General features: G+C 46.5%; 1 protein-coding gene across 1 annotated transcript in view; it reads left to right on the forward strand.

Annotated features, from left to right (window-relative positions):
- LOC119399438 (alcohol dehydrogenase [acceptor]) overlaps positions 1–22,349 on the forward strand; it is an 88,221-nt gene that overhangs the window by 56,312 nt on the left and 9,560 nt on the right. The window contains exons 6-9 of the mRNA XM_049417389.1: positions 9,311–9,478; positions 10,602–10,737; positions 11,407–11,570; positions 21,330–21,507. Coding sequence (XP_049273346.1) covers positions 9,311–9,478; positions 10,602–10,737; positions 11,407–11,570; positions 21,330–21,507 — 646 coding nt within the window. The remainder of the gene's footprint in view (positions 1–9,310; positions 9,479–10,601; positions 10,738–11,406; positions 11,571–21,329; positions 21,508–22,349) is intronic.

The raw sequence follows: 22,349 nt of genomic DNA on the forward strand, positions 1-22,349 counted from the left end.
ATTATTGTTACAAGGGAAATATTGTTTTCCTGAAATGTATGCCTAATGAAGAATCAATTCATACGGTTTCAAGTGTGTAGAGCGAAGGAGCATAGTTTTTAAAAATGTCTAATTATGTGACATTTTATAAAAGGCTGTGTAATCGACATTTTTTTTTCTCTGAAGGCAATGCAAGTAGCGCTTCGAAACTTGACGAGTTGTGGGAATATAGCGTCTTCAACCAGTCCATAAAATATTGTTGCCGTAGGGCAAATATATATTTTTATATATTGCCTCAAACTTCTCATATCGGCGATAGTGAACCTTCTGATTGCGAATAATAAAAAAAAAACATCTTCGATTTTTCTTAAAATCCCGTAAAGAGACAACCGAAGGCCATCGAAAAGTAATATAGAAAAACATGTTGCATTATTTTGTTTTTGGTGACAATATTCGCGGTACAAATCAGAGCTTTTCCAGAATGCGCTGAGGTGCTGAGAAATCTAGAAATCGGAACAGAAAAGCGGCAATCAGCTTTAAACTCGAGGTCGAAGACATCGGCCTGTTTGCCCTCCATACGCTTTTGCCGAAAGCTGCCTGCCATGCATATGAGAACGACCACGTCTGCCAGAACTGCTTCAGACGCCTCAGAGATGCTGTCTTCATCTGATGGCTCCTCAGCTGAATCAGTTGAGTTTTTGCCGGAAGAAGAGGAAGCCAGAAGTCACGAGCGGTAAGTCATTCTTAAAATTTCGTTTATTCTTTCGGCAGTTGATTTATTCCTCATTCTTTATTAAAAAATTAACCGCCGGTTTCATGGCCGATCCCCCGTAGTGGGTAAGAGCCAACAACAGGAAACAAGCAAGCAAGCGTAAATACGCCTGAAGCATTGCCACATATGCGACTGGAGAAGCTGCATGCACGAAATAGCAACGTTCATCCAGAGCAAAGCCAACCTAACATTTCCGCGGTGACCGTGAAATGCCACCGTAATGTGTGTAACCGCCATCTAGAACCATCAGATCTAAAATGCAATGGGTGTGCCCAGTGGTTCAAGAACTTCAAACAAGCCTATGAAGCGTGCTCTTCTTATCAAGAGCGAATGCGTTTGTTGACACTGTTGCCGAGCGAATGGGAGCGCCGAAAACTCCAAGCGTGTATACCAAACTTGTCAGCCTACATGATATACAGATCCCGACGCTGGCGCGAAAAACACTGGATATGGTCACCACCAAATGCGTTCAAAAGGACACGGCTGAACCCAATGGACGTCCAGGGAGCTATAGCCTACTACTCCAAATATGAGTATGGCTGCTCTCGGCTGAGTCCCAACAAAAAAGATGTAGTATATTTTGATTGACGTAAAAAAAGGAGCATGTTTCCGAAAGGTTTATGACCCGTTCGGTGCGAGTGGTTTACCGTGTCTTTGAAGAAGCTGCGATCACGTCTATTGGGCTCTCAAAGTTTTATTCTCTGAGGCCGAAGTGGATTCTTCTTGCACCGCAGCAAGAAGTGTGTCTTTTTATATACTGTGCTAATGCCACGGAGTGTTTCTGCTGTACAAGATGTCAGCAATGGTGCCTACACGGCCGACTTCTTGAAAGAACTGTCTTTGCAGCTCTCCTACAAGTGATTGTTTTTTAGGCAATTGTGATTATTGTGCTAAGGAGGACGCTCTGACAGGTACATGTTTCGGAATCCCTGAAGAAATTGAGTTAGCCTATGCAGTATGGGAAAATGAAGATGTGGTAAAAAAAAACAGCACAGGTAAGTGCTTTTCTGCGAGAGCTAAGTCTATGGTTTGTCAAGTGGATTACCCATGATTACATAAAATACATTGAAGAATTAGCAATACGCCAGTCCAAAGAGAACCAAGAAAAGGAATCTTGCATTTTTCACTTTGATTTCGCCGAAAGTTGGACAGCCATTTTACCGAATGAGGTACAGTCGTATCACTGACACAAGACAGGTGTCTATATTTACGTGTGTCGTCACAAGCACACATTCAACCCAAAGTTTTGCCGTCATCAGTGATGACACTTGCCATGATGCTGCACATGCCTGTTTTGCACTACAAATAATTGACAACTACATGAAGGAACAACATAAGCCTGACACGCATGTTATCTATGTTTCTGATGGCACCAGCGGTCATTTCAAAACAAGTACCAGTTGTTCGATTTGTGTCAGAAAGGTCACATATCAACAAAGTGGATTTTTTCGGCCACAGGGCATGGCAAGAACTCTTGTGACGGTATTGGTGGCCTAGTAAAGCATAAGGCCAAGATCTACGACCTTAGAGCGGCAAGCTCAGCTGTGATTAAGTCGGCATCTGAAATGGTGGCGCAAATGAGCTTAAGAATGTCAAGCTGCTGTGTGCAAATGCAGACGAGCTAGAAACCTTCCGTCAGTTTAGGAAGAGCCAGTGGAAATTGTTGCCACGTGTTCCAGGCATACGTTCTTGGCATGTTTCGCTAAGCACATCTGATTGTGGTCGTGTTTTGTTAGTGTCACGTACTGCTAAAGGTGATCTGCAAAAGATGCAGCCCTTTTGAGCGCATCTCTTGTTTCACGCATTCATCACCAAAAGAGCAGAGTGTGGGTACTTCAAGCGCATATGTTTTATCTTGCCAGACCCAACACTTGCGTGGGAACATTTTCATGCATAAGTTTATCTGCAAATATACACAGATGTTTTGCAACTGAGTTACAGTGTAGAAGATTTCCTCCATTAGAGCTGTGTAACCAGCAGCATAAAGGCGCATTCATAGGTATGTATTTGTCAGTGCTAAAACAGCCTTTCTTCTCCAAATGCGGTCACCTTTACTCGCGTTTGAAGCTGATTGCCGCTTTTCTGTTCCGATTTCTAGATTTCTCAGCACCTCAGCGCATTCCGGAAAAGCTCTGATTTGTACCGCGAATATTGTCGCCAGAAACAAGATAATGGATCATGTTTTTCTAATTACTTTTCGATGGCCTTCGGTTGTCTCTTTACGGGATTTTAAGAAAAATCGAAGATGGGTTCTTTTTATTATTCGCATTTCAGTAAGGTTCACATTCGCCGATATGAGAAGTTTGAGGCAATATATAAAAATATATATTTGCCCTACGGCAACAATATTTTATGCACTTATTGAACACGCTATATTCCCACAACTCGTCAAGTTTCGAAGCGCTGCTTGCATTGCCTTCAGAGCAAAAAAATGGGGAATACATAACCTTTTATAAAATGTCCCATAATTACATTTTTAAAAACTATTTTCCTTCGCTCTACAAACTTGAAACCGTATGAATTTCTTCTTCATTAGGCATAAATTTCAGGAAAACAATATTTCCCTTGTAACAATGATATTTGTGTTTTTATAGCATCTCAAACTTTCGAGAATGACAGGTGACAAAATTGGTCCCTCAGTGTTGGATTAGTTTGATATTTTTTCTCGTAAGTTATGCCGTTAATCATAAAACGAAGTTTACTTTCAGGCTACCTGGAAAGAGGTGCATGAAACGTTAAATACTCAATGAAATCTAAAATATCAATTTTCGGGACCCCTGTCGATCTCTCGTGGAATGACCCTAGTATATGCATACATAATACACACACAACTTGACCTTGACCAGTATCCCTACTGACCAGTATAACCGCGACCAGTATCCTATTCGCAAAATAAAATCCCTGCTAGCCTACAAGTACACTATCAATGTTCTCTGTAAAAAGATTTTTCAATTTTGCACACACACACATTGTGTGTGTGTGTGTGTGTGTGTGTGTGTGTGTGTGTAAAATTGAAAAATTTTTGACACAGAACATTGATAGTGTACTATGTAGGCTAGTAGGGATTTTATGTTGCGAATAGGATACTGGTCGCGGTTATACTGGTCAGTAGGGATACTGGTCAAGGTCAGGTGGTCGAAATTTCTTGAGAGCTCTGCTACGGCGACCCTCATCCACATATCGGGGTTTTGGAGCTTTAAATCTCAACAATTAAGGCGAAAGCCCCAAATGTGTCATCAAACGCGGAATTTGGCCGTTGGCGTGGGTTTCCCGCGTCAGTGGCATCGGGGACGAGTGATCGAAAAAAAATCATCCCGAGACGACGTCACTGTGAGCTCACGTGACGTAACGTCACATTATGACAGCATGGCATGACATCGTAGCTTAGTCGAAGGTTGCCTGGTCACGGAGACAGTGCAAATACAGGTGAGGTGCCTCTGATCTTGGAGGCAGTGCAAAACCACGTTAGGTGCATCAAGCTTTCGAAGGTTGGCGGGGCAGCATCAATACATAGGCTGAGAGGAAAAAGGTGGCTTTCGCATCTTAGTCGTCCTAAGTGAATTCATAAGGCACCCTGGAAGTTGTATTTTCATATTCTCATGTGGTTGTGACGGCGAAGCAACTCCAACAGGTAAGGGTGAAACACTTTAATGCGCGATCTTGTGCCCTGAAAGAAAAGAAGCACGCAGTAAAGAAGCAGCGCGCGCGCAGTAAATGCCTCGTTGATTACCTTCCAAGCGGCGAGTAACAAAAACAGCTATTCTGTTCATGATGACTGAGGGGCGCGAAAAAACGGCACACAACGAAAAGAAGTACACGTGACTACGCGCTACTAGCAACTGGAATATTTTTATTCAGGAAAGACATATTTATAACGCAGTGAAAACAAATTTAACCCAACGAGTCGACCAAAAAAACCATATGCTCAGCATGCCTGCGTGAAGTAACGTTGTAGATAGGCTATCTCCCCTTCCTGCAGACTGATAGAGGGGTGATTGATGCAATGCGGCCCTTCTCTCTGGATGAAGAGGGCTTCTATAATCTCCCTCTCCGCGAATCCCCTGTGCCTGTAGATTACAGTTGTCTGCTCAAATGCAGGCTTGCAGCTACCCTGACCGCATCCTCTGCAATGCATCGCCAGATGCGTCAACGGCCTTCTTATTAAATAGCTGCTGTGCTCTCGCAAACACACGTTGAGGCATCTGCCAATTTGCCCGATGTATGCCTTGCCGCACGACAGTGGTATTCTCTACACAACACCACGTGTGCAAGGAACGAACTGCCTTACGTGCTTAATGGCACATCCTCTTTTTTCACACTGCTTTTGCCTGCCTATCTTATTACCAACCGCTGTGCAGATGCGGCCCACCTTGTTTTCTGCGGAGAACACGAGATCCACCACATACCTCGAAGCCACTCTCTTAAGGCCGTGCGAAAGCCAGTGGTCATACGGGATTTTTGACACTTTTTTTTCTTTCCTGCGGGACATTCTTGGCTGGAGCTGTCCCAGGCCGTTGCTTAATGGACTTTTTGTTTTTTTCGCAAGCAGCAGCTATAGCATTATCAAGAAACGCGGCGTCTCTTAGTATTTCCACCTGCGCAAAAAAACTTGTCTCCATAAGATGTGGGCACGACCTGTCCAACGCCGATCTTAGGCAAGTCAGCGCAATACCATTTTTTACCAGGCGAGTGCCCAGAGCTGTAATCAAGAAGCGGCTTTGCCGTCCTAGGGGAAAATATCCAACACACGTGTTTTTGTTGGAATGACAGCTGCAAATCCAGAAAACGCAGCTGTCCATTCTTCGGCACTTCGCACGTGAAGTCAAGCCCCGCCCCTTGTTACCAAACACACTGAGCACTTTATGAACCCTGCGATCACAGCTCGCTGAATTAATCAATATCAAGTAGTCGTCTACATATCTGTACACTTTCTGGACCAAACCATCTAGGCCACTTACAAGATCTTTATCAACTCTGGCCAAAAAAATGTTGCTCAAGACTGGAGCCACTTTCGATCCAATACAGACCCCTGATCTCTGGACAAAGTTCTTGCCCTCCCAGCCTACGTACGTGTGTTTTATATAAATGAATAATTCTAAAAAAACTTTCAACCGAGATACCACACTTGGTCACAAACTTCACTTTATCATTGCTGCATATGCACTCTTTTACGCTAGTCATCAGTTCATCATGGGGCAGTGAATAATATAAGTCTTCTATGTCGATGCTGAATCCCGAAGTGTTCTCATGGCCGTCACCTTTGAGGAAGTTGACTACCGTTGACGAGTTCGGAATGATGAACGGGTCATCCACTTGCAGTGAGCTCAACTGCGACTGTAGATACGAAGACACCGCGAGACACCAAGTGCCTCTCTCGGACACGATCGCACGAAAAGGAAAATCTGGTTTGTGTGTTTTCACTGAAAAGAATGTCTCCAGAGTTGAGCCTTTCATCTTTTTCACTTCACTCCACACTTTTTTTCAAATTCAACCGAAGTAGGAGCTCCTGCACTTTTTTTCCTGCCTCCGGTGGCTTCTCCGAAACTTCGCGAAAGTTTTTACGCACCGCTGCTCCTGCTTTTTCACTGAACACTCCAGCAGGCATAACTACAAAGGATCCTTCTTTGTCCGACAGAAGAACACGTAGGCCATTGGTGGTAAAAAAATCAATAGCGGGATCATCACCCCTCAGTCATCATGAACAAATACCAACTCGCCCAACTTTTTACTTTACTGAGCTATTCTGTTTCTTCAAGTGCTTGCACTCTTGTTTTACTTCTCGTTCATGCCTTCATAAATCACATGCCGGAGTAGATTACAAAAATACTGACAGAAAATGCTGCTGGCTGCGACACTACCTCTCTAGTTCGATTGATATTGATGCTGTCAAAGGTAGTGCGCCCACATCAAATTAAAATAAAGCAGTTCTGCTTAACCTGCTTAACGGATGCTCCGCGAAGATTCATGCCAAAAAAAGTTTTATTGTGGTGTGTTAGCGTAAAACAGAATGGTCTGTTCCTCTCATTTATTTTAGCATCTCGCCGTGGCGCCTGCGAACACGCTGTTGACGAGGCTGTTTTCGACGTGCTTGCAGCTCCCTTTTATACAGATGACTGTTGTTACTTACCTAGTTTATGCAAAAATATTTGCCTCAGCTGAATCACCTTAATTCAGAATTAGAATTACACCTGGTTTTTCGCAATAATATAGCGGTTCTGCGTTAGTGTGTTTTGGGAAAACAACACTAAGTAATGAATTAAAAAATAGTTAGATGTACGCAGCATTCGTGTTGCACATTTCTTTTTTCAGCAGTGCTAGCATTTTTATAAAATGCCAATGCAAGCAAGGCATGGTTTGTCCTTCTTGTGGCCCGAACGCGTAAGGCTGACTGCAGGGTTCTGTGATCGGTTGTCACAACTGAGGCATTCGGGAAAATTCCATACCATGAAAGACAGGGACCCACGAGGTTTAGTGTGCTTGTTGGCTCTGCGAGATAACGCCACGAAGTTCCGCAGACGTGGGTGTGTCCTAGTGACCCTGTCGATGTGGAGACGATGTAATGCTCAGGAGTAAGGCTCAAACAACTAATTTCACGTCTTCAGAATGGCGTCTTCAGAAAGGCTGCGGCTATCGTCCGATGTTGGCTAATATGTACCGTGAAAGATCCCTCCATTTTGATGAAGTTACCATGTATCTGGCACTGTTCCAAGTTTATTCTCTATACACGCGGGCAACGTTTCTTGGCAATGAAGGGAAGGCTAGAGAGCATAACTAAGCGTGTGCTACCGCTGAAGAATATACAGTAAAACCTCGGTGATACGAATCTCGTGGGGTTGCCAAAAATATTCGTATCATCCGAAATTCGTATCACCAGAAAACATGAAAAATTAGTATGCAGCAAAAGGAAGTTGGCATACGTTTTGATTTATTGCTTCTCAGGGCCGCACTGACGTCATGAACAGCTCTATATAATTGCCAGTAAAGTTTTTAGACGTCAACGATCATACTTGTGCTCGCAAATATACGGTGCGTGTGTGTGTGTGTGTGATTAATGAACCAGATGTGATGCGACCCGTGACCGCTAGTAACCCCTTCCTGATCTTACTACGCTTTTCTGCATGAGATCAGAGTACCTTAAGAGGCGCTTTGAACGCGATAGATGAAGGCCAGAAATTTGTACAATCGTTGTCCTTTGTTGCTGTTACTTTCTTATCGCGGTGGTGCTTTTTGGGAGATTTACGGCCGTGCCCGCACAATCGGGAGGTTTGCTCAAAATTCGGGAGTCTCCCGTGCAATCGGAGAGTTGACATGTGTGCGCGTTCGTTGCGAGGCCTAGCTCATTCGCCAAGACCATTCGCTTTATCTCTTGGGGTCTTCGTCCACTTTTCATGGGACTTCATGGATCCGCAGCCAAAGTTTCAGTCTTGTTTCATAGAACGTCTGATTACGAGGACATGGCTTGCATCGACGTGGTAGGCACGTGTTAACACACGCAGTACAAAGACGATGCTGTCTCGAGCACAGCAGCACGCGTCAACGTGTTGGGAAAAAAAAGGAACGCGACGTCAACGCAATCTTTAATCTAAACACGAAGGCGCATAAAGGCCTCCAAGGTACACGCGCACAATCTCGGAGGCTACGACGCACCGCTGACGGTCGCGTAGCACGCATGCCCGCACCCGCCGCGACTGCCGCGTCTTCCGCGACGGCGCGGGCAGCACCTGTGCGCTAGCGTACGTTCGTATCAAACGTCGCGGGGTGAAAATCGGTTCGCAGCAACCGTACTCAAATACATTGCAGGCTAATGGGCCTTGGCTGGGACCACAGAAAAATTCGTATCACACCGAAATTCGTACGAGCCGTGATCGTATCACCGAGGTTTTACTGTAGTCCCACAATTGCGTCCGTGTTTTCTGCGTGAGAATAAAAAAAACATTATACTTTATTTTCTACGGGGCACTATTTAAAAAGGCCAGCGCGCACCAAGGAGATATTTATATTTGTTTTACTTATTGCAGTGTCATTTCGCGTTTTTGCGCCGGCGAAAACGTCGCACATTTTATGTGCACCTCACAGTCAAAATAGCGTCTTCGTCTTCAGGTGAGCGCTCGTCAACTTCCAGCTTTTCCGACAGCTCGCTGAGAGAGCTTGTGACTAACTTCACTAACAAATGGCTGTCCATGCCTGTGACGGCCACAAGAATAATCAAACGGCCATCACAGGAGATACGGAAGGTTCACAAACCAAAACTAAATTCGAAACGCTCGCTGAACCGGACTACTTCGCGTAGCAGTACAAGTGCAGTAGCTCCGCCCACGTTGCATTTCCTTCATTGCCAAGAAAAGGTGTCGGCGAGTATACAATTCAATGCAATGCAATAGTACAATACAAATAAACATAATACAGAACGAAGTCCCAAAGTAAAAATGTCAGGGGGGCCTCCTGTTAGTACACGTAAAAATGTAGAGCAGGAAAGAAGTGTTGCTTTCGCATTCCTTTTTCATTGCCCTAACATCATTGTTTCTTCACAAGGTAACTGAGTGTTCTTCTTTCCTCCAGGTGCTTTTCGATGGCGACCATGCCATCGGAGTGCGTTTCATCTTTAATCATGCGATGTATGAGGTTTATGCTACTCGCGAGGTCGTGATCTCAGCCGGAGCCATCGGTTCTCCTCAGTTGCTCATGCTGTCCGGCATCGGCCCTTCGCGTGACCTGAAGAACCTACAGGTTTGTTGAAAACCAGCAGAAACTTTCTCGGAACCCAGCTAGAAATCGCGCTTTGCGCCACTGAAATCTAAAGACAACACACAATTTGCAGACACTAATCTACAAGTACTTCAAAGTACTTCAGTGCTCTATAAATCGCATAAACTTTCAAGGAAATATTTTCGCAAGCATGTAACTCTTCCCAAAGTCGGTTCATTTTCACCGCTATACAAAGCTGCTTCAAAATAACCAAAACCGAAGGAATTTATCCCGCCTGCAATGAATGCTGAATGTGTTGCTATTCTCACCCATTGCAGACACTGGGTAGCAAATACAATTTCGCTTGTATGTATGTTTTTTTCTATGCGGCGTAGTACGGAAAGGTTTTTCTAGCAGAGCTGTTAACAGGTTCTTTTACATGGCATAGCCAAGGGCACGCATAGCGGACGACAGTCACACGTACGTACTAATTTTAATTACAATTCTAGGCCTACATGACAGAAAACTTACTTTCTCCTAAGGCTTCTCTCCTCCTCCCTCCCTCGGGTTTCCAGTCAGCATTAATAAACTACGCAGGCATACTACACCACTTACGCTTATCGGAACCGGAATGCACGAGCCGGCCAAGAGATTACATGAAGAAGAAAAGTGACACCTACAGAGACTGTCAACTATAGCATTCAACAATCCGGCACGCTATTGAGACACAATCATTCTCAGCCTAATGTGCATTGTGTGAAAAAAAACAGCGCTGTGTCTGTGTGCTTCTTGTAAATTTCTGTCCTGTCTGAGCGCGCTGTTTTACGTTCAATATTTATCCCACGTCGTGTGGGCCTGCCTGGCTGATAGTATTTCAACGCTAAATAGGCGCGAATGTTGAATGAGTGGGAGGCAGCCTTCCTTAGCTAGATAATCGAGGAAAAAGGAGACATCGTGGAAGGAGCCAAGGTGGCCGCCTTAGACAACGGAATTTCCGCACAAAGGATCCAACCGCTAATTTTCTATTTCACTTTTCTTTTTCCTCCGCATAAAACGTTTTAATCATTAGAATAAAATAGGTTGCTGATGGATAGGAGCAGTGTTGGATTTACTTGTACTTGGATAGAACGAGCGCGATCAATTTCCCTGACAATCTCTCACGCAGATCCCTGTCATCCGTGATCTGCCTGTGGGCGAAAACCTTCAGGATCATATGCACGTCGACGGAATCGCTGGCACACTACCTTCGTCATTCGGCATTAGCTGTTTGGGTCTTTTTGACTTCGTGAAAGAGAATTCAGGTGAAGGCAATTTCTTTTGCTCCAAGTAGAGAAGTATAAAATATATGGCCGGTGGTTGCTGTGCCAGCCATTTTCACCAGCAAAATCCAGCACACTATCTTCTACCGGGTCCGGTAAAAATGTCTTTCAGACGCCCTTGTGTACTGCATACGTTTATGGTACAGCCTATAAATCTATTTGAGAATGCAATAAACAATTCCAAGCAGGATGGAAACAGGCTTTCTATTGGGCACTATCTGCGACATCTTTCCCAGTACATACTGAGGCGTGCCCACTGAAGATTCAAGATTGGGTAAATTTGTGGTCATTGGGAAAGAGTTTCGGCCTCCAATGCCCTAAAATAGGCTGAGACTGATAATGATCAGAATGATGACATCGAATATAATGATTTACTATTAAGAAACCTCGTTCTCGCGAGCAATTCAACACCTTGTGTGTACCATAGGAGCTGCAGTTTATTTACCAATTACACTGAATTCAAGAGCGTATACATCCTAAATACAAGATACATCCATGCAAAAGAGTCCCAATAGGTTTCACGTTCTGTGTACACATTGCAGATTTCGCACAGTAGCGGTGGATATCAAGATATGCTTGTCTCCTCCAAATTAGCTGCCTGTTGAAGGGTTTTAACTCCAACACGATTACCTCGTATTCTTCTTTTTGCAGGTCAGTATTCCATTCCTGGATCCATTGAAGCTCTTGCATTTGTTAGCACATCGTTTGTGAATACATCGCTGAAATTCCCGGACGTGGAGATCGCCTTGCAGTCCCTCCCTTCTTCGGGGAAGCCTTTGCAACGCTTCCTAGAAAACATGGCTCTCCGGGACGACGTAAGAAATTTTGAAACTTTCATTATGTGTAACCGATTTTTAGCCTCTGATGGGAAAGTTAAAGCATATTGGCTATTATAAAATGGAAAGCGCATTGACGAATACTTAGTACCCTGATTATAATAAAATTTCCATCCATGGTAGCTTTGCAGCTATGGTGTTGAGTAGCCCAAGCATGAGTGTGAGCTCGACGTCCGGCCAACATGACCGCATTTCTTATACCTCAAGTCTGTTAATTAGGGTCTAACTGGAACCTATTGGCGTCTATATCAACATTAACAGAAAAACGGATATGGCGATTCTGTCAAGCGATCTGTGGTACTCATGCTTGGTCGCCCCTGCTTGTTTCGCTTGTAGTGACGTGGCTAATGCACACATATGATCTATCCTTTCTTTCTATTCTTGAGTTGAAAGTCTTTAATTTGCCCAATCGGACACTTGCAACGACTTTGTAATAGCTGCTGGTTGAGTGTGGTATTCCTGAATATAGCGAAGTTTTTTTTTTCTGAGCAACATTTTAGTTGCTAGCAGCGCTTTGTCCCCTCGTCTTTCTAAGTCTCCGTTCTAGCAGCGTTCTTTTTCGTGAACGGTAACCAGTGTGAACTTTTCACTTGTACCCATAACCTTGAACTATTCGAAGTGCCCCGCCGGGGCGCCTGCGCAAGCAAACGTTTGGTGAGCGATATAACCACGAACCCGAGCCAACGGGGGTTTCGACCCCCTCCCACGCCTCGCTGCGCCTGGCTTAGACGTGTTCCGGGAAAAGGGGATCCTGAGAGTTCAGCCGACGACGGGTGCTTCGACCTTTAAGGCCCCCCGGTAGAGGCAACACACCCCTTTGGCCCCGGCTTCACGAAGAGGGCACCCCTGGGATGACCCACTCAGGGGAAATCTACAGTCGCCCTTTCTTCTCTCTTTCTCAAATATCCATCTTTCTCTTTCCCTTCAAAGCATCCCTGTCCTCCACTCTCTTCTATTTACATGCATTTTGCTGACGGCGAGGGCTAACCTAGTGTGGTTGTCCAGCCTTGAGTGCACTATATTCTATTATAGTAAAGATGCACAGCTGGCAAGGCAGGGCTTGCTTCATCGCAACCTCTGTCCTATCCCCTCCTTGGGCTCGGTAGTGGGTGGCTGGCACTGTTACAGAAAACGAATTCTTGGGCTCACCTAACCCATTCTCAGCGGATCTTCACCATAAAAGGGGGTGCAACGATGCAACCGTTCAGTTCATTTCGAAGAAAGAAGACTCATTTCCAAAGCACCACTTCATACACTGTGAGAGCAGAGATAAAAAAGCACGAAATATTTCGCCGTTGCTTGTGTCGAAGTGCCTCACTGAGACCATCGGAAATGGCTACAAGACAACCATAGATGCAGAGTGCGGATCTTCTAGTCGAGGGAAAAGACAAGTCGCAATTCCAGAATTTGACAAACCTTGTAGCGTTTGGGAAAAAACTCATCACTGTCACCACCCACCGAATAACGTCCGTGTAGCGTCTATTGTGGTTGCAGTGCTGGCTATCTAATTCTATATCAAAGCAATAATTACATATTTTTACTCCTACCATGCAGGCTTCATATCGAGTTAACGTCAATTGTGGTTCTAGGGTTGACTCTGCTTTTATAGCGGTGTAAAAAAAAACAATACATTTGAATTCCTATGGTTCAGAAACCTATATTGAAGCGTTGCTCGACCTCGGAGGAATACGATAACGAAAGTTACGTATGATATTCGCACCATCGCACCGTAAAGTGGACTTCATTTCGATAATACTGACGTCTGTGCTATAACGTGAGTTCTGACGTTGCGTGAGACCATATGTTACTCTTGAAATACCAGTGTACTCGACGTTCATGGGGAGGCTACGATGTACATAAGACTACTACGCTTACAAAAACACGTCGATCCACCTCCTAACACTTGGCTCAAAGCAAAAAAAAACAGCTTACACAATCACTGGCCGGCTCCTTCGCATGAATCTCATTCCCAGAAGACGTGGGATCTGCCGAGTTTGTTTGCATATTGGCATTTACAGAACCAACGCAGCTTCACTGCAGCCATGACTGCCGATATTAGCCACTTGCAGCTGGATTTTTCTTCGGCCAACTTTAAAATCTGTTTTGATGGTTTCTGTACCAACCAAAGCAATGCTTGACAGAGTGGAATACTGATACCTCGAATGAAATGCAACATGTATTATATTTTTATTGTGAAGTTTTAAAAAAATTTGTTTAACAGCGAATCTGTTATAACTCGCAGTAGTTTGTGCGATTTCGCAAAAAAAAAACGCAAGTGGGTCTGCGCCACAAGAAATGGACAAGCCCCACTGCCGAGGACAGGAGGTGCGAGTGTTAAACGAAAACCCTGATCGGTGGAGTGTAGAACGGGAAACATGCGAGAGAGAGAGAGAGAAAAAAGGACAGATAGAGAAAGATAAAGAAAAACAGAGATAAAGAAGCAGAGTGAAAAAGATATAAATAGTGTAAGGGAAGAGAACAGAGACAACGCCCGTACGCTAGGCCAGCTGTTCTATTCTTTCTGTGCCGCGTAAGCCCGTGACCCACAACCCAGTTCGGCTTCAATCATCACATTCGGCCACACTGCGTCGGTTCGTTTCATAAAAAAACACATGGAACGCGACTTGCCAGTCCTGCCGAAGCTCTCTTTTCTTGAGACGAGACACGTGCACAGAAAAAGTGTTTTTCCTGCGTTTGTCCGCACTCGTTTCACAGGTCGGATAACCTACACGCCACGTATTCTCACCCAACCTTTCAGTGATGACGAAAGGACCTTCATACTTCGGGTAAAGCTTTTTGCCAGGCTATTGCGCGCATCGTTGTACCCACACCTCGTCTCCGACCTTGTACTGCGGCCCTGGTCGGTGACGGCGGTCGTAGTACCGTTTCTGGGCCCTTTGCCGTTTGCAGCTGTCTTGCGTGCCCTAGCGCGGATGACGCGTCAGGCGGTCTGTCGTGAAGCGGGGCGCCCGACTTCTAAGGGAGTGCCCAAATTCTTGACGGCCGTCAGCTTCGAAATCTGTCCGTAGACAACTTCATAAGGTGAAGTTCCAATGGAAACTTGGAACGCCGTGTTTATCGCGTACGCGGCTGCCTGCAGGTGCTCATCCCAGTCTGCTTCATTTGGTTTCTTGTTGTTGCAGTAAGGAATGAGTCGTGCCAATAGGGTCTGGTTGTACCTCTCCGTTCGCCATTCGCTTGTGGATGCTATGCTGAAGTGAACTGATGATCGACGCCTGCATTTCTGAGGTATTGTCGGAGTTCACGACTTCGGTAAGTTGTTGCTCTGTCTGAAATGATCTTGTTCGGTAGGCCGTGCTTCCATTCAAAACGGTCCTGTAGAAATTTGATTACAAAGCCAGCGGCGAGAGAGGGCACCGCAGCAACTTCCACAAACTTCGACAAGTGGTCCACTGCCACTACAATGTATCTGTTCCCTGCGGCTGTAATTGGTAATGGACCGATGTGATCAATGCCGATGGTGTTGAAAATAGTGTCAGGGAGTGGAATAGGTGTTAGTAGTCCATGTTGGTATTCCGGGTGTCGCTTATGCTTTTGGCAGACCTCGCAGCTTGCGACGTATAACTGAACGCTTCTCTCCATCCTCGGCCACCAGAAACGCTCCTGGATCTTCCGCATAGTAGCTCGTCGCCCTACGTGTCCACCTTCCGGGGAATCGTGGATGGCGTGCAGGATTTCAGCACGCATGGTCGATGGAATCACTAAGAGGTGGCGTTCTTCTTGGTTGCTGGTCCAATGGCGTCGATACAATGTTCTTCCGCGGAGGACAAACTTTGAATTCATCTGCGTGTCTTCGAGCGACGTTATAATTGCTGCCAAATCTGAATCGTACCGCTGAGAGTTCGAAACATCCTGCTGCGAGAACCAAATCCAGCCTTCTTTAGGTTGTGGTAAGCTTTCCTCGCAAGGGTTCCGCGATAGCGCATCGGCAACCTGGTTTAGCGCCCCTGCTCGATGCTTCACGTCGTAAGTGTAGTCTTGCAGTCGGATGATCCAGCGGGCGAACCTGTGCTCCAGATGTTGCTTGGCAAACATCCACGCAATCGCAGCGTTGTCCGTCAGAACCGTGAACTTGCGGCCGAACAAGTAGTGACGAAACTTCTCGTCCACGCTCCAGACAACAGCCAGGCACTCCAACTCGTTCGAGTGGTAATGGCGTTCCGTGTCCGATAACTTGCAGCTGGCGTAAGCTACAACATGTTCAACTCCGTCTGGGTCGCGCTAAACGAGGACCGCTCCTAGACCAACCTGGCTTGCGTCAGTGTGAACCTCAGTGTCCCATTTGTCCTGGAAATGACTCAGAACGGGGCACTGTGTCAGACGGTGCTTGAGGGTTTGAAAGGCGGCATCTTGTGAAGGGCCCCACACAAACGTCGACGCTTTCTTAAGCATATTTGTGAGTGGAGCTGCTGTCGATGCGAAGTTGGGGACAAACTTGCGCAAGTACGACGCGAGACCTAAAAATGCCTGCAGCTGTTTCAAAGACGTTGGAGTAGGAAAGTTTTCTACCGCTGCTACTCTTTCAGGCAAAGGTTGAATACCGTCTGCAGAAATGGTGTGTCCTAAGTACGGGATGGTGGCCGAGAGAAATTGGGATTTTTCTCTGTTCAGTCGGAATCCGACATCGAACAGCCTTTGGAGAACTTCATCCAAGTTCCGAAGGTGTTCTTCCTCCGTTGTGCCCACGACCAATCTGTCGTCCAGATACACGACACACGCATGATCTTTCAATGTTCAGAGGGCAATATTCATGGCGCTGAAATGTACTTGATGCTGTTCGCAGCCCAAAAGGCATGCGGTTAAACTCGACTCGTAGAGACCGGAAGGTGTCCGGAACGCTGTTCTGCACTTGTCTTCTTGAGCAACATTAATTTGCCAATATCCCGCTCGAAGATCAAGTGATGAAAAGAATTTAGAGTACCGTACCGTGTCAATGGCGTCGTCGATGCGGGGCAGTGGGTATGAATCGGGAATGGTGTGCTTGTTTAATTCCCGATAATCGACACAAAACCTGAGGCTCCCATTCTTCTTCCGGACAAGGACGACGGGTGCGGCCCAGGGGCTAGACGATGGTCTAATTACGTTAGCGGCCAGCATGTCCTGCACTTGTTCAGCAATGACGGCTCGTTCGCGTTCGGCGTAGCGTCGTAGTGGTATAGAGATGGGCGCATGGCCATCTGTGGGTATGCGATGTTCAAGTAAGCTTGTCCCTGGGAGCTGCGATGTACTTTCCGCGAAGATCCGTCTATGTCGTTCGAGCAGTGAGGAAAGGGTAGTAGGTCCGTCAAGCTCACCTGCAGTAACTGCAGTAGTTGCGGAACCCGCGACTAATGGACGTAGAAAAACTCCACCACCCTCGATGACAAGCTGTACGTAACCAGACAGAAGATAATCCGCTCCCAGGACCATATCGGCGGGTAGGTCTTCGAATACGGGAACGGCAGCAAGTAACTTGCTCCCAGCTTCGGTGTGTAGCTGCAGGTCCACCGCACCTACAGGGAATGCGCTGCCGCCGAGGCCCCGTAGGGACGGCTTGGTCCAAGGCTGGAGGGTGACTGGGGCGTGACGGCGAAGCAGCGCCGTTCGCTGGGCTCCAGTATCCACGAGTGCCGTGAGCTCACCGATGCCGTCGACGCGGATCCGAACTGTTGGAAGCGGCCGGGCTTGGAACTGGATGGCTTGGCGCGGCGCTTGTGGGCAGGCCTCGTATCCATGCCCAAAGCGCCCGCAGGAAAAGCATCCGCGCCGCGTGGTAGCGGGTTCCGGTGGGGAGACTGCAGGAGCGCGGCGTCTTGCAGTTTCCTGCAACTCTGCCGCTTGTCGGATAAAAGCGTCGATGTCATGTTGGACTGTCTGTTGGACTGGCCGCATGCGTCGCATCGTATATGCCATCGACGACATACTGTCTGGCTGCCGCAGTGGGCCATGCAATATCGCAAGCTTGCAGGAGGCATACTTTGTCGCAGATGTATGCGGCAATGTCTTCAGTTCGGGCTTGCCGGCGAGACCGCATCTCCATGAAGCGAGTGTCATAGGCTCCCGGACGCGGTGCAAATGTGGACATGAGGGCCGCGCACCAAGTAGTCCATGAGGCATACTTGCTTCCCTGAAGACGATGCCAGGCTTGTGCAGCTCCTCGGAGGCGCCCTTCCGCGACGGATTTCTTCGTTGACTCTGGCCAAGAGTATTTTGTGGCGATAGAGACGACGGTCGAGACCCAGGTGAAAGGATCGTCCTGAAACCCGTGAAATTCCGGAATAGCAGTCTCAGGTAGCGGCCCATGTGCGGCGCATCCAATGGCGGAAATGGAGCTACTTGCTATGTTGTTGAGGCATTGCGTCAACACGCCCAAGAACCGGGTCACTTCGGAGTCGCAACCCTGTGGTTGAGCCGCCGTGGAGGCCTGCACGCCGTCCCCGGAAGGTAGTGGCTGCGAGTCCGAAAGCGCTCGTCCGCTTCGAAGGGTGATAGAGGCAGGCGGATTTACGGCTTCTGATGGCTCTGTGTTTCGCGACTGCGCCATTGTAAGGGAAGAGAACATAGACAACGCCCGTACGCTAGGCCAGCTGTTCTATTCTTTCTGTGCCGCGTAAGCCCGTGATCCACAACCCAGTTCGGCTTCAATCATCACAATAGAGAAAAAGACATTGAAAGAAAGATGTAGAAAAAAACGCAAGAAAATGATAGCGAGAATTAAAAGAGAGAGAAAGGGAAGAAGGAGAAATAAAGATAGAAAGAGAGAGAGAGAGAGAGCGAAAGGAAGAAATAAACAGATACAAAAGCGAGGTACAAGAAACAGAGATCGATACAGAAGAAAGAAAATGTCAAGAGAAGCAAGAAACCCCATTGCAAAAACCAGCACTGTTCCAGTACCCCAGCGTGATACCAGTACGTTTTTTGGCACTGGATCGCACTGGGAACACTGGTATACGCTCGAATTCACTGGTACTCCGGTGAAAGCACTGGGAAAGAGCTGGGTCACACTGGTAGGCGCACTGGCTTTGCCGCTGTGACGCTGGCACTCACTGGGAAGCGCTGGAGGCGCTGGAATTTTCACTGGCGTGCGCTGGCCCATACTGGAGCCAGCACTGTTTCGGCCAGTGCTGCGCGCTGCCTTTAGATCGTGCGCGGCGGAATGCTTTGGTATCGTTGAATACCGAATGTTTGATTCGATGGTACCGATAGATGCTATCCTAATGGGTTCGAAACCTGTGTCACAACTTCTAGCTTGGCAGAGAAAGACGATGAGATGCGCACTATTTTCGTCACATACGTGATATGATATGTGAAATCACGGTGACTTTTATTGTTTCCCTGTCGAATGTGAAGACAAATATGTTAATAACCAAAAGCAGCCAACACTGATTATTTTGCATTCTAGCACGCTTTTTTATTCATGCAGTGCCAATAACGTCGTTAATTTTTGCGGAGCGCGTAGCAGCAATTAATACATATTTTGTGCATGCCGCGCATATATATGTTTTCCATCCGTCATGTATTGCGGTGATGACATCACATTGTAATGTTTATAAGTCTGGAGGCGGTGGTCTGAACACACAGAGCAAATCGTTACATCGCCGTGCAGTTGGCAAGAAATAAATGAGCTCTGGCTTCACGACCTCTCCCAACAGAGGCCGGAAAAACAGCCGTCGTTCGATATCGCCACACCGGAAACGCATCTCGGGCAATTCTTGCACTTCCACTTACTTCAGCTATACGTTAGGTAACAGTTCAAAAGATTCCGAGGACAAAATGCAGATACTTCAACCATCGCAACTCATCTGCGCCGAGATCGGTCCTACCCAGTGCGACTCCCAGCGAGCGTTAGGCCTACCGTGGCGGCCGAGTTTGTCGACATGCCATAGGCGCTTCTTGGTTAAGTACACGCAATTCCAACGTGTAAGATTTACTGTAAAGTATAGTCTGGACTTCCGTTGATCTAAATTAACCATTTTTTCTTGTGCACTGCATCCGCACAAGAAGCGACGACCATCGATGCGACGCGCTTTCAGCAACGAACGCAGGCTCACCTAAATATACAAGCTGCACTCGCCGGTACTTCTCTGACTCATACGTCAGGACACATACCTGTCAACTGGTACGCGTTGGTGAACTAACACACCGACATCTTTTTGCAACGAATTGTATTTGTTTTTGTTGAGCGGTTTTATAGTTGTATGTATCGATCGATAGAACTGCAAATCAGAATACAGGCACGCCCGCCCCGCAGTAATATCGTCGCTCGCGCGAGAGAACTACTCAGTATGAATTCATGTAGGCCGTGTTTATCGAACGAGTCATCATAAAGCTTCTGTACATATTCATCATTAGCAAGGGCGAGAAACGGCAATTAAAAATCTGCAGTAACAGCCGTCATACTGTACCCTGCTCCTCGGACAATTTGATATTTTTCGGAGTTAAGACGGGAATTCTTAAAGAAACTTAGCGCTCTTCCCATTGTGGGCATATCATTCGTTGCCGGCAGCCCTTTGTTTGTGTCTAATAAAGAAGCAAGCTTGATTTGGAAAGGAGGATCGCATCTGCCGTGAATACGCGACATCAAAATATGAAACGAAACGCTGTCTTACTGTATTGACTAGCCCTTTTACAGCGACGTCGGCATGTTTCAGCATGGCTTAGTGGTATACTACTCGCTTGTAGATTGATAGGTGGCGAGTTCGAATCCTCGTGGTGAAGTTTTCTTCGTTTTGTTTACATACGGCTTGCTTTTTTTATTGCACTAATGCTTTTTATATGCCTTCCTTTGCTAATATATTTATGTAGGGCACGTAAGCACCATCGTTTTAACGCTGTAGAGCCGTTTTGCGCTTGAGTACCCAGCACCTCCCAGTAGAACGCCGCTCCAGCGGCCCAGTACCCAGCGCGACGCTGCGCCCATAATCGGGCATGGCACTGGACTTTGGTAGCCAGTGGCGCTGGGTTTTGCAATAGAGAAGGCCACCTAGCTGCGCTCTTCCTTCAGGCTTGGCACCGCTTGTGCAAACCTGCCATTTTTTCCCGGCCATTCGCGAGACCTTCTATACGACGCCTATCGGGGAGCAATCAATTCGCTTCCTTTATTAGATTGGTTGGTTTTAGCCACAATCATCATTCCGTGGCTCCCAGACTGCGGAGGTGACTGATACGGCGGCGGTCGTGCGCCTCACACCCACAGCCATTAGTTTTACAGGCATCAGCACCACAAACTAAAATATGTGCTTCCATGTTTCCCGTTTCGCGCTGTGCTAAAGATAAGGCCGCTCTGATCGCTCAGCCCTGGATAATTTTGTTCCTATGATATAATTTTTATGTTTTGCGGACCAAAGGAGGGGCCCCGTAGGCGTAGAGACGGGTGATAATTTAAACGCCGTCTCTAGTACCAACGGAGAACACTCAGCTCGCCTGCGAATACGCGGAGTCTCTGCAATAATTCTATATTTTGTCCTGCCTGCAAACCTTCAATGTACCCAGATTAGCCTCCGCATACTTATTTAATGTCATTGTTGTAATGATAAATCACTTTCAAGCTTCTTGCTGGGACTTCGGCCTTGTTTTTGATTAAATGTTGAAGCTGCTAATATGCCCACGTGACACACTTGTGAGCGTTAACGTAATTAACTTGAATTAGCCGTACAAAAAATAATTTATCCCAAAGCAAAAAAACGAATAAAGTGCCCCAAATCGCTCACAAATACATTACTCTTTATTCTTACACAGGTTTATGCGCAATACTACCTGCCCAATCGAGGACGGCACGGATTTGCTCTGGCTCCTGTGATGAACAGGCCGAAGTCACGCGGTTACGTGAAACTGAGGTCAACTAACCCTCTCGACCAGCCCATCATCGACCCGAAGTACTTGACGCATCCTGACGATGTAAAAGCGGCAGTTGAAGGTACATTGATTTGGATTGTACATAGTGTCATTTTGTGTACATAATCAGTCTTGATTAGAACCATATATTAACATACAACAAAAGGTTTTTGAATGGACTGCTTTCATTATATTGCAATCTGTCTAATTTGTCTAAAACGACTAACAATACGTCACCAACCGGATTGACGAGCTTTCTAAGACGACTACCAAGGCACCACCAATCGGATTCGCGAGCACTGTACTGCGCTACAAAAATATTTTCAAAAGTGCTCCTTCCTCTTCAAACAGCAACAGCGGAGCCAGCTGCCGCGGAACTTAGTGCGCTACATTTGGATAATTTCCTTGTATGGCTGCGTTTATTTCTTTTGTAACTAAATATATTATATCTTATTATGTTATTTTTACTGTACTTATCTCCATTTGAAGTAGTCTTCTTAGTTTGCTCGTATGCCTAACATGGCATTTTAGTGGCATTGTTTCACTCTTTTTCATGATGAAATGCTTGTCCTGCCTGTGCCTGAACAACAGTCGTAGTAGTCTACTATTGAAAAATTACACCATCTCCCGCTAAAGGGAATCATGAGGCGATGCGAAGCAGCGTTTCGGCATGTCGAGACCGCGTTTCAGACGGGGAGGGAGTGGGGGAGAGGAAGTAGATGAGACAGGGGAGAGGAAATTGAAGTGGAGGGGGGAGGGGAGAGGGGGAGAGGATAGGGAGGTGGGCGTGAAGAGGGGGAGTGGAAAGGATATGCGCATGCGCAGTAGGGGTGGTCAGGCCGCACACCACCGGCTTGAACTCCGCCATAAGATGCTTCGCATCTAACAAGAAAACCGACTAGGTAACTATTATGATCAGTAACC

This window comes from Rhipicephalus sanguineus, chromosome 7 (assembly GCF_013339695.2).
Source record: "Rhipicephalus sanguineus isolate Rsan-2018 chromosome 7, BIME_Rsan_1.4, whole genome shotgun sequence".
In the NCBI taxonomy this organism is placed as follows: domain Eukaryota; kingdom Metazoa; phylum Arthropoda; class Arachnida; order Ixodida; family Ixodidae; genus Rhipicephalus; species Rhipicephalus sanguineus.